Here is a 13257-nt window from a genome sequence, read left to right on the forward strand (position 1 = left end):
GCAATGCCTCGAAAAATTGGGCGGAAAGTGGGGAATGTAGTGTTTTAACACTAGGTTCCCCCTGCCTATGCCGATATATGCGGGATACAATGTAAACCTAAAAAAAATAAAAAAAATGACGTATCTGTTGACGTGTGAATATACTTAAACATTTTATATTAGTTTACGTAACGTGTAGAGAGTATCGCGGCATTTCACGAGGTCGTAGAGATGGGGGTATTGAGCTTCGTACGGCGTCGTAGGTCGTGACGCGACGCCAATGACGTCATTCGGCCGGGTGGAGGGTGCCACAGCCAGGGTAGTCGCCCCCCGGTGAAAGTCGGCGTCAGTATTACCAGAATAGCCAAGTAAAACGCACGCCGCGATCTCACATCTCCTCTATGTACGCCGAAAATATAACCTATAAACTTTATGCAGCTTTGTATCAGTGGTAATAATATTATTGTTATATTAATATAATATATGTGAAGAATAGATAAAATTTTCAAATATCTATAATAATGTAACAAGTGTATTTTTTTCTAAAATTACAATATTAATAAAAATAAATCTTGATTATGTTTTTTTTTTTTTATATTAGTAAATATAATTGATTAAATAATAAATAACAAAACAAAATCAAATTATCAACAACATTAAATGTAATAATAAATAACGTTGTTGTTAATAACGTTGATAATATAATTAAAAATATAAACATAATATAATTTGAAAACGTTATCTACAATCCCTGGTCATCAGGCACTATGATTTCTGTTAAACCAACGATTTTATTTACAATCTAATTTCAGCGCCAATGCACGAAAGCTACTAAAAATAGTCGGGGTTCGCGCGCTCGCGTCGCCCGCAACCGGCTCTCGTTTTCAATACTCACACTATTTCTGTCTATAGAAAAGGAATAAGATAATCTATCTATGCGAAAGATAATAGATGGACTTCCTTGCAGACAATGAGAAAAGTGCGAAAAAAATACCGATAGTCGCAAGGCGACAGTGACTTCGATGAGCTAGTGATTTCAGTGATTAAAGTTTACTTTTCAAGACGCGAACGCCGTAAAGTAAGTAACCTACTTTTCCTATAAATATAATGTACAAGCATATTGGTTATTTCTAGTCAACGATAAGATAAGTCGATGGGGTTGGGTGTTTTTGTGTTTTTCGTTTTATTTTGCTTTCATTTTTGACGAGATATACTTAGTGACACACTTTCCTTGTTTGGTTGCCGATGGTTAAGATGTCATTGACTCTATACGTCGTAGTAAGAATTACAAATCTTAAAAACTTAACATAAAATATTACATGAATATACATTTTAGCGGTAACTCTAAATACTTATGTCAGAAAACTTGTAACAACTGTAGAAAGCAGGTCAAAAACTTCGTAAGAGTTAGATATAAAAAGTAATAATGATTACCTAAGTATCTCCTCAAAAAATTGCATTATATTGTGCCTGCTGTGTTTTGTACGTTAAAAAATAACATTATATTATAAAATAAATTCTCAACTATATAATTTTTTAGAATTATATTTTTTATTATTATTAATACAGTTTTACAGTAAAGAAATACTTCGAACTTACCAGAGCACTGATCGGGGTTAAGAGTTAATTTGTACGCGGCAGAAGTAGAAGCGATATCTCTAAAATTTACTAAAAGATCTGTCTAGAGCTATCATCACTTCATTTATAGAACTGATAATTTCCGACTTTTTGAATTTATCGATAGATAGTGGAGATCGTTAGTATATAAACGGGCCCTAAGGCCTACACTCAACCTTTCCCGTATATTATTTTCTTTTAAGTTTATGAAATATTTTTTTATATTTGATATAAATAATTTGAAATCTTTGAATATTTTACAAAAATAACAATCTTTAGCCGACACGACTAATTTGCTTTGTATAATTTGGTCAAATTAGAAACATTTTTCAATGTAGTAAATACAAATATTTCAATGGCAAAATAACTGGCATAAATAGTAGAAATTAAAAAAAATCATGGCACAGTTGTATGTGACGCACAAGTTCGTGACTGTATACGTGACAGGTTGTGGGTTCGATTTCCACTCCAAGAAATGAAATATTGTATATTTTCCTTTCGTTGCTCTGAAGCGAAAAATACTAGTAAAATATTGCCGTATTTCAAGCTATAAGTTATTTATGTATTAAAGTGATTTAAATAAAAAACAAGAGTAACTTGCTAATATTTTATTATAAAACTCATCAAAATAAAATAACAATTGTATATTGGCATTTTTTTTGTAAGAACATCATATTATTTTCGTTTGGCATAACAGCTTTAGTTTTTAACATAAATTTGAGACTAAATTAAAAACATCTATACTAATTTGTGCTTTAAATACTCAAGAAAATAAAATTTTAAGAAAACCACAAACAAAAAAATAACATAACTATGTGTATATACAAACATTTGTTTTAAAATCCTTTGGCAAGATTGTAAATCGAATACACCTTTAACATTTAAAATGTTTAATATAAAGAATTAAATAAAATTATTAATATCTTGCATACTCTTATAATTGTAAGGCACTAATATTATATTGTCATTTAGGAAATGTTGTGAACTTAGAAATGTCAAATAATTACTACATAGATAATGTCTGTAATCAACAATTTGGATATTTATGTAAAACTTTCCTAAACCATATTTGACTAGGCAGACTACTATATACATATAATATATACTGTTCAGGTAACTTGATTTCCTACTTATTGTAAGTAATTATTAAGCCAATAAAATTGACTCAACTCTTTTATATAATGTAAATAAACAATGATATATAACAAATTAACAATAGTATAAAATTTAAAAAATAATACATTTCTATTAAAAAATATTATTAAATTCAAAATGCAAAAATTAAGTACAATAATGGGTTTAATGGTATATGAATGGAAGACTTGTGATTTATATGTATACAAAGTTATTCTTAATTGTATAGGGATATTTTCCATATTACCTACACATATAGTTACAAACATAAAATTAATATAAATAAACTTTGTTTCTATAGAAAAAAATCTACAAATATAATTAAATTTAACATAGTGCTAAAACATCATTATAAATTCATTATTGTGCTATGCTTTAGATAAAAAAATTAATCACTAATTATTTTTTCCAAAAATAGGATCTAAGACAGTTGTTACTTTGGGCCATATTTCATCTGAGGTACAACCTTCAAATTCTTTTAAGATACCCTTTTCCTTGTAAAAGTTGATCACAGGTCGAGTAACATTTTCATATATCTCAAGCCTTTTTTGGACAGCTTCTGGTTTGTCATCTGGACGTTGCACTAATTCTTCACCAGTAATATCATCTTTTCCCATAACTTTCGGGGTATTAAAACCTATGTTGTACACTCGCCCTGAAGGCAAATGAACCCAGCGGCTTTTTACTCTATCAATTATAACCTCAAATGGAACAATTAAATTCAAAACCATATGTACTGGTTGTACTTTCCACAGAGCATTTGCCTGGGCTACTGTCCTTGGAAATCCGTCTAACAGCCATGGCTTATTTTCAATTTTTAATAACTCTGTTGTCATAAATTTAATCATTACATCATCAGGGACAAGTTTTCCTTCATTAAGATATTGTTTTACTTCTTTTCCTAATTCACTTTGCTTCTCAATATGATCGCGTAACTTATCTCCGCTCGACACATGCTCTACATTATACCTTTTAACTATTCTTGACGAAATAGTGCCTTTACCTGATGCCGGAGCTCCTAATATCAATGTTTTTAATATCTTGTCTCTAACAGTCATTTTGGCTTGATTATTATATTCGACCTTTGGTTTGCGTACTTTGATACTTTGAACAAATATACAACACTAATATCTTACTTGGCCTTGTTTGTATCCGTACGAAAAAATTATCAGGGTTTTTAATATCTCTGGCTCGCAAAAATTTACGTCATGTCGTCAAAGTTAATAAAAATATCTATATATTAACCTTATCAATCCCGATAAGTAATATGGACTATTCTGTATAACTTAAAAACCACACCATATACTATATATTCTTACTAATATCAGCTTATATATTAACTTTAGAACTACTTTTATTCATATAAAGTAATAAATTAATAAACTGTATAATAAGAAATAAAAATATAAAAATAACATTTAAAAACACAACTAACAAAGTCCGCTGCCAAACGACAACTGACATTTGACATATTTTGGTGAGTCAATTGTCAAATTTTAGAAGCGTTCACCAAGTTGATCAGAACTAAATTTGATTTTTTTTAGTGATATATTAGGACTTTTTATTAAACGTCAGCTTCACGCTGTATCCCGCACTCAGCAGGGTATGCAGAGGGAACCTAGTGTTAAAACACTGCGTCCTCCACTTTCCGCCGAATTGTATAGGCATTGCGGGTTGAGTTTATTGAATTTTAATAAATAATTATACAATTATATTACAATTTAACAAATCTTTTTATAATTTTTGTCAGCATGGCGCTTGTGATGTTACCCTGTGATTTGCCTTGGTGGACTTCAGTGCAGCGCCACTTAAAGCATCTGCTAGTTGCTTCATCACCAACGAAACTCACTGGTAGCATGTTAAAAATTCATGATATGTGCAAGTAAGTAGTAAAAATATATTATTAAGTTAATAAATAATCTTTTAAATAATGATATTAAGAATACTTAGAAAATTAAAAAAAAACCGCTTCACGCTATATTTCGCACACAGCAGGGTAGGTAGAGGGAACCTAGTGTTAAGACACTCCGTTCCCCATTTTCTACCGAATTCTGGAGGCATTGCGTGTTCAGTGGCAGAATTCAACGCCGCGCTTTGCCTTGACACCAGAGCAAAGAAATGGAAATATAAACGTAAATAAATATTTCACTTCCATAAGTTGGAAACCAACCCACAACCGTCGCGTTACAGTCACACCCTTATGCCACTGCACCACGACTGCCTCAAAAAATATTTTAAAGTTATCAAAAATAAATAGTTTAATTTATGTAAAGTTATTTTACACTAAATTATGATTTCATTTATTTTACTTATATTATATGTATATAATGTTATTTTTATAGTATAGGAATCGATCCAGATGACGATATCAAAGACTCAGAACTAATGAAAGGCTTAGAAGAGTTCCTAAATGAAGAAATATCTGAAGAGGATCGTAGAAATTTTCTCGATAACACTATTCGAATTATGGTAAACAGGGCTTTACATCTCAAAAAATGGCGACCTCCAAAGGGTCTCATTTTCAGCTTACAGCAACAGAGTAAGTGGATATCATGAAATGTAAAAACGTTAAATAAAAATGAATAACATAATATACAAAGCTTTATTACCTTCTGAACCTAATATGAACCCTTTCTTCTCCTTTTCTTACCTCACATTTATAATATGACAAGTCCTTTTATTTATATAGATAGTATGAATAATTCCTCTAAGTGAAAGAATCAAACCCACAACTGTTCTATTAAGCCACGAAGGCCTTATTTATTTTATTGTGTACCTTATCTTTTTAGGTGATGTGACTGAGCTGGACTACAATTTTCTTTCGTCACTCATTGCTCACGCTTTCTTTTCTACGTTTCCGAAACGGACGCTCAAAACGCATCCAACATTACAAGATTTCAATTTCACACATTTTTTTAAAAATTTACACAGGTAAATTTTACACTTGTGATCAAATTGCAAGAAAATAATAGTAAATGTAACATTCTACATCTTTAAATATTTTGGTTCAAGGAAATCTCAGAGGAATAAATTAAAAAGCTTGCTTCATTACTTTGAGTGGCTCGACAAAAATAGCAACGAAGGATCTATTAAATTAAGTAGACAGGTAAAATATGAGTTGTAATTCATTTTCTTTATTAACGTTTTCTAAGAGTAGGGTCATTTTAATTTATCATAAAAGTAGATCTAAAAAAATATTTTTAATATGTATGTGTTACGAGAACCATGGTGTGTTTAATATAATACTTTTTATCCATCCATTTCAATGATTCCATTAGTAATCGCTCTTTAATTGGCACAATACCTTGGCAGCTTTACCGTCTAGCAATTGTAATATTTCCACTCGCTGTCAATTTTGTATGCTCTGTTAGTATTTCATTAATCAATAAAAAACGCTGGAAAACTATAGGAGAGAATTATTTTATTTCTTATGCAATGGATTTATAATAGATAAATAAGTTTAGTATAGCAAATTTAAATTGCAAATTCAACCACTTCTATGAGAGCTACGATGCCACAGACACACAGACTTCGAAGTGACACTTATAACACCCCTCTTATTGCATCGGGGGCTAAAAACAGCCTCAAAACAAAATGTACGTACCTATGTACCTCCTGCCTATATAGATCTAGGAGGAAATTAAAACCTTGGTTGAAAAAGTCTCTTAAAATATGAATATGGTTATATATTCTCTTACCTCCTTTTCTTTCAAGGTCATGACATCTAAACAGTGGCTTACAATAGAAGATTGGCTAGAATGTACCCTTCCATTGTGTAAACTATTAGTAAGACACGAAGGTCGACCGGAAAGATGCGAAAATGATGACGCTTTAAGAGTCTGTTTTGCGTCCAGTCGTATTGGTGGTGAAGTACTTGTTGATGGAGAAACTCAAGTAAGCGTTATATTCAAAACTTCCATCATACAATAAATATATTAAATCTAACAAAAGAAATAAAAAAAAAAATTACATCATGTAAATATTAATGTACGCTATTTACCTGTAATTTTCTACATTTTCGTCTATCTACCTATAGGTATCTCATTTTTTATATTTATAAATAGGGGGACTTGACATATTTTTAGGAATCGTTAACAATGTTTATGATGCCAGAACTTTTACCTGCAATGCTCTCAGTTGAGGCTCTCGAAGACAACGAAATATTAAAAGTAGAAGGAGTTCGAATGTTTAGCAGAATAGGAGACAAAAGACAAAAAAATAACATAGAGCTATTAGATGAACCTAAAACGGTGAGTTCTAGCATCCGTATTTTGTTCCGTGTTAATCTTTCTTATTTAGTAAGCCTCAAATTTTATTTAATAAATTGATTCTGGCTATTGGATATTTAAATGTCCGATATGAAGAGTAACTCAATCGCTATAGCATTTGTAAGTAAAAGACAAACATAAAACAATACGGACGCATTACAGGTAACTCTATGCCTTATGGACGCAGAAGATTATAGCGCATTACCTTTAGGTCAATGGGAGGAAGATAATGTATTACGAGAACTAAATAAAAGCCTATTAGCATTTCAACAAACCCCCATGAAAGGTCGTGACAGTCAAAAACATGAACGAAGATTATCACCAATTGGTAATATTTGTTTTGATAAAATAAAGTAGTGACTATTAATAGAAAAAGTGTGTTTTTTATTTTCTTAAATAATATAGAAAAAATGAATTTACTTAAATTCCTATAAATATGGGTATTTGAAATATAACAGTGGTTTTCTTAATTTTAAGGCGAATCATTCAGCCAGACGCCGCCTGAAGTGGAGACAACGGTCATGATAAAACAGGCGTCATCATCTAGCACAATAAATAGTATAAGTAGCAGAAGTCCCTCGCCACAGAACTACAGCGCTGCTGCTCTTAATCTTAGTGATCCCAGTAAGTGATAGAAAGAATAAAAAAGTTACAACTTGATATTTTATTTTTTTTACGTTTACGGTGTTATCGGCATACCCTACAGCAGGGTAGGCAGAGAGAACCTTAACTAAGACACTTCGTTCCACACTCGTCGTCCAATTATCAAAACATATCATGGAGAGCGAAGAAATGACAGTTATTAATTCCTCCGAATGAGAGTTGAATCCTTATTCGTTGCGTTTACAGTCAAAGGCTACACGACATGGACGGCGGCTTTATATATAAGAAATACATATAGAAAAAATAACTATTAATTAATTAACTAATTCATATTGAATTCAAATAACTTATTACTAGCCCGGGATACAAATCTTATCATTTTATAGGCGTAGAGTTACAAAAACGGAAATGTTGGCTCTCTCCCGACGCTGGTACTCTAAACAATCGAAGAGGCAGATTTATAGTGCTTGGATCTTCCGGAGAGTGTCTTCCAGTTACTAGGATATCTGGTCATCCAAATTTGGATACACAAGAGGACAGTCTATATTCAAGTTGTAATTCGAGCGATGACGAATTTCATAGTGCCAATGATAGCTTCGATTATGGTAAGTGTTTTTTTTTTCATTTATAATAATATTCGATCGTTTAAATTTTATAGGAGATATTTCTAGTTTTAGCTCTTTTACATCAATCTTTGGTATGTTTTGTCTGTCTTTAACAATATACTTAGCATAAGAAACCTCATTTTCACAAGCTTGGGTATATAATTCTGAAAATTTTGAAAACCAAGTAAAAATGTAACCAATTCCCCCTATTAATTATTTACATAGAACAATAAAATTCTCAACTTGTTGTCGAAACAAATTTAGTTTATTGCACCTCTGATATCTTTGTGCGATAATAAGAAAATTTTATTATTTATATTTCATCAGGTAGTGAAGATGAAGGAAGAGGTGAAAGCGCTAGACCCAATTCATTCCAGTACTCCAAAGAATTATCTACAGAAGAAAGAAGGATGAGTTTCGCGGACAGATTACGTGAAGCGTTGCGAAGAGAAGCTGAAAACTCTTGCACCACGAGTACTACTGGTGATTGGTCAACTGATAGTTCTAGCTATGCAGTCGGTATTAGCATATCTGGTGCTGAAGTCAACGATAATGATATTAGGTATGCAATTCTACTAATATAATAAATGTGAAAGTTTGTGAGGATGGATGGATGTTTGCTCTTTTAAATTCAAAACTACTGAAGGGATTTGGATGAAACTTTACACTAATATAGCTTATACCTCAGAATAACACATAGGCTATAATGTGGCTACAATATCAGTTTATACGGTCGAAGCTGCTTGGGTTGCGAGTAATTGTATAAAGAACTTACTATAATGATTTAATCCTTCGAGCCATTCTCTATATTATTGAATTTTACAGAGTAAAGCGAGGCGGCTCTGTAGGTTTTGTGTTAACTGAACAGGAAAGCACTGAAAACGGTAATAAACCTCCACGGTTGTCAAGAAAAGAAACTGGGAATAGTTCTAAGTACAGTTTTAGTACGGAATATACGTATGTATTTTGTTATTTTTATGAAACACCACACGGTAAGTAACGATTTTATATAATTTATTTCCTTTATTACTTTCAGTTCAGAATTAGACGAAGTTTATGAGCAGTTTAATCAGTGGCTAAACGATCCTATTATAGATAATAATAACGCGGAAAATAAAAATAGGGAATTGGACTCTCGAGATTTAGCTGTGATAAGGTTGTTAACTTTTATTTTTATTTATTTTATTTATAGAGTATTATTTACCTTTATTTAATGTTTAAAATATTTATAATCGTTGTCCTAATGGAATTGTTTTTAATTTAATATTTTTTTATTATTTTTAATTTAATAAACAACAGTCCCTTAACTCTTGAAAGTATATTACGAATAATTAAAATATACCTTTTATTAATTTAGATTCGCTGGATCTCTACTGAAGCGTACACTAAGCGAGTCGACGGCTCTGGGCGTGAGCGGCGCGGGCGCGGAGGCCGCCGAGCTCTACGGCAGAGACGCAAGGGAGAGGATCGCGCCGCGCCGTCTCGCTCTCGCCGCTCGCTCCCTCTCGCTCGAACTCGCGCGGCATCGACATCGCCTCGCTGCGCATTTGGTATGAACATACCCTACAGCCGGTCCACATGTCGCGTTTATTGCACGCGACTTAGGCGCGATTGCATGTGAACGCAACGTCACGCGAGTTAATTAAAACGCGTCATGTGGACAGGCCCTTATTTTTTTACTCAGGCACTACATTGAAAAACTATTTCTTTTATTGTTTGTGTATATTTAATGGAATACAATAGTTATTATTATTAATTATATGCAAGGATTCAGTGGAGTGCTCGTAAATAGGCACGATAGTGTTAATTGCACTAACGCTTATTGGGTTAAAACGGAGGTTTATATAATAATAAAAAAATACTTTTGTTTTTTTTCAAGTTTATGCATGAAAATATTTTATTCAAACAGATATGGTTGCCGTTATTCTTAGTACTGGTTGGTTGGCTGGCTAATAGTAATAGAAATGTTTAGATTTAGTGGTCACAGTGTGCTTTTGTCTACATATGAACCTATGTGTTAACTATTAAGCTAAAAATGTAAATACATAGTAGAAAAATAATATATAAAATGGAGAATTTCTCCTTAAAAATATGATCATATTAACTAAACAAGTACCTATATATTTTCAAAATATAAATAATTAAGTCGGACGAGATCAATATTTAAATAATACCATATTTTGACAGAAACGTAAAGTTAAAGAATCAATACCAGAAGAAAATGTAGATAATACGAGCGTAAAGAGTGATAGAGATGAAACATATTCAAATGGTAACGAGTCGAGGTCCTTCAGTTCATCTACAGACACTAGTTCCACCCAATTATCAAACCCCGCTATGAGAAAGAAAAAGCTAAATTGGGTCGTTAACATGATCGTTGAAACTATTGAGGAAACAGTCGAATGTGAACCTGTGACGCTTAAAATAAATAAACCAAAGGTCAGACGTCGTCTTGCCTGTCGCTAATTCTCAACCTAAATAGATCTCTTAAAATATATCTACTAACATCACAATGCTTGTATTTGCACTGGTTTGGTTTGTACCTTCTAATCGCTGACTGGAAATATACGTACTAAATGGTTTGTAACATGAATAAACATATTATTAGTAATGAAATATAATTATTCTAAATATATAATATGCATACATAATTCTAAGCTAAAGAAAATAATACAACTTTCATTATTTTACATTGCTATCGTTCTATTAATAAACGTGTGGTTTACATTTTAAGTTTTTAATTTACATTTTAAGTAATTACCTACATTAAAGACTCAAACAATTATCATTAATATGGACCAAATCGGTACTTGGTTTTTATTAAGTTGTATTAAGTTATCGTAAATAATATATTACATTATTACAAACAAAATTTCTGTTATAAAATTTCAGGTGGTTATTTTTTTTAACGATCAAAATAATTATGAATCATCAGTAAACTTATTAAGCACATATATACCTATATATAAATATGAAATAATTTACAATATGATTAAAAAAAACTAAATTTTGAGATCCACTAACACTAAAGAAAGAGACAAACCTACGTACCTATCTACAGTAAAGGGTTAAAAGCCTATGTTTCCGTTTTATTTTCCCCCAACCTAATAAATTTACTTAAAATAGAAAGATTCCAATTATTTTACTTATTTCAATGATTATAAACATTGTTCGTGTCTTTTCCAGTTAAATCAACTTGCTCACAAGATAGTATCTGGTGGTTCATGCCGTCCGGTAGCTACGGGCAACTGGGGCTGCGGAAGGCGACAACGTGGACATCCACAGCTGAAGCTAGTGCTGCAGTGGCTTGCAGCTAGCGTTGCTGGCGTACCAGCACTGTTATATTATACATTTGGAAATGAAAAATTATTTAAGGTAAGTAAGGTACATAATATCGTTATGTAAGGAGACTCTCGTGGCGCGGGTCACAACCTTGCGACAATGAGATCAAAATTGAGGTCCGGTTCGCGCCCCTAGTTATTTAAAATTTATAGTTCTATTTCTTCGCACCGGTCGAGTCAAAGACCGGCGTTGAGTTATGCACACGCAATGCCAGAAATTGGGGAACGGAGTGTTACACTAGATTCCCTCTGCCTACACTGCTGTGTGCGCGATACAGCGTGAAGTGATTTATTTTTAATTTTGATTTTGTATTTATATATTCTTTCACAGAATCACTTTATTAAAATTAATGTATATTTTTTCTTTTATTCGTAGCTGGACACCCTGGTAAGAGTACTCACAGACAGAAAGTGGACGGTTGGCCAACTAGCGCGAGCGATGTTAAAATTCGCGCGACAAACGCTGCACGAGCCGCACGTCATTCCCGACAACCACACACTCTTCGATGAACTAATCGGCATTGAAAAAATACCCGACGATATTTAAAATATAAATAATATTTACAATATAATATTATATTGCGACATCAAATAATATTTGTTAACTTAATACTTTTTATAAATACTCGATTCATTTTAACAATAATTGTAAATCTTAAATTGTTAAGTTGTGAATTACTTATTGATTTCGTTAATAATTTGTAAATATTTAAGTTAAAAAAACAGTTATATTCACTAAGCTCAACATAACGGAATCCATCTTTTGGTGCATTTATTATTTGAAATATATTTATTTCATTTGATCCAGTTGATATATGAATTATGATACTAATTGTATGTGATTACGGCAGCTGTGCTTATTTATACGATGTTTGTGCAATTTGGAGTAGTATTTAATATAATACCACTATAAAGCAATATACTTAATAAATGGAATTCGAGTTAAATATTTTTGTACAAATTACTCAGTACAATGCGTGTAACGATTTTTAATAATATAAGATTTTTATGAAATTATTAAATTATAAAAAAAAATATAAATAAACATTTAATATTTAAAACTAATATTATAGCGATATTGTACACATTTATTCATTTTCATTTTGACTAAATTTTATAAGAGGACATAATGTGTAGAATCATGAAAGTATCTTAAATTTGATTTAACCTTTTGTAACATTACCTAATAAAATATACCTTGCTAATAAACCAGTCCTTATATTTATATTTCTTACTACCAATCGCCTCTAATGGTAAATTATAATTTATTTTGTAATTGTATTTTATGTATTTCATTAGAAAAGCAATATTATATTACGATACGATATTATCTATATGGAAACATCGGTATACTTGGTTAATGGACGCGATTTTTTTTTGCACGATGTAAAATAATAGATATTAATTCTACTAATTTTGAAAAATTCAAGGTCTTCCATAGCATGAATCTCAATGTGTCCAAAGTTTGTTCATTTTATGTAATTATTTGAAATAACCAAACACGATGATGCCAATAAACTTACTGCATCATATATTTTTTTCATTGCCCTTTTTATTTATTTTTTCAATATTTTGTGATGTATTGATTAAGTAATTAGTATACAGCATTTGACTGAAACGCGTTTATTGTGCGTTTCATACCACACCCAAAATGATTGTACTTATTAAATTAATGTGTTGAGTTCTGCCACTCGGCACCCAATAACGCAT

General features: G+C 31.5%; 2 protein-coding genes across 3 annotated transcripts; one reads left to right on the forward strand and one right to left on the reverse strand.

Annotated features, from left to right (window-relative positions):
• The first annotated feature begins 295 nt into the window (after positions 1-295).
• On the forward strand, positions 296-13079 carry LOC146534465 (uncharacterized). Of its 2 annotated transcripts, XM_085193181.1 has the most exons (18): positions 296-430; positions 792-1057; positions 4481-4612; positions 5073-5269; positions 5520-5661; positions 5743-5836; positions 6445-6624; positions 6816-6980; positions 7161-7326; positions 7476-7622; positions 7988-8206; positions 8534-8768; positions 9032-9163; positions 9243-9362; positions 9564-9756; positions 10394-10645; positions 11393-11581; positions 11924-13079. In XM_085193181.1, the coding sequence occupies exons 3-18, from the start codon at positions 4482-4484 to the stop codon at positions 12092-12094; spliced, it is 2733 nt and encodes a 910-aa protein (XP_085049307.1). In that variant the 5' UTR covers positions 296-430; positions 792-1057; position 4481; the 3' UTR covers positions 12095-13079. The 2 variants fall into 2 exon arrangements, with proteins under 2 accessions (XP_085049307.1, XP_085049308.1); XM_085193182.1 differs by lacking the exon at positions 10394-10645.
• On the reverse strand, positions 2994-3923 carry Ak3 (Adenylate kinase 3). Its single transcript, XM_085193187.1, has one exon. It carries the CDS (start codon positions 3786-3788, stop codon positions 3126-3128), a length of 663 nt encoding a protein of 220 aa, XP_085049313.1. The 5' UTR covers positions 3789-3923; the 3' UTR covers positions 2994-3125.
• Positions 13080-13257: the final 178 nt, after the last annotated feature.

Source organism: Heliconius melpomene, chromosome 11 (genome assembly GCF_056956725.1).
Source record: "Heliconius melpomene rosina isolate 202511_hmr_F chromosome 11, ASM5695672v1, whole genome shotgun sequence".
Lineage (NCBI taxonomy): Eukaryota > Metazoa > Arthropoda > Insecta > Lepidoptera > Nymphalidae > Heliconius > Heliconius melpomene.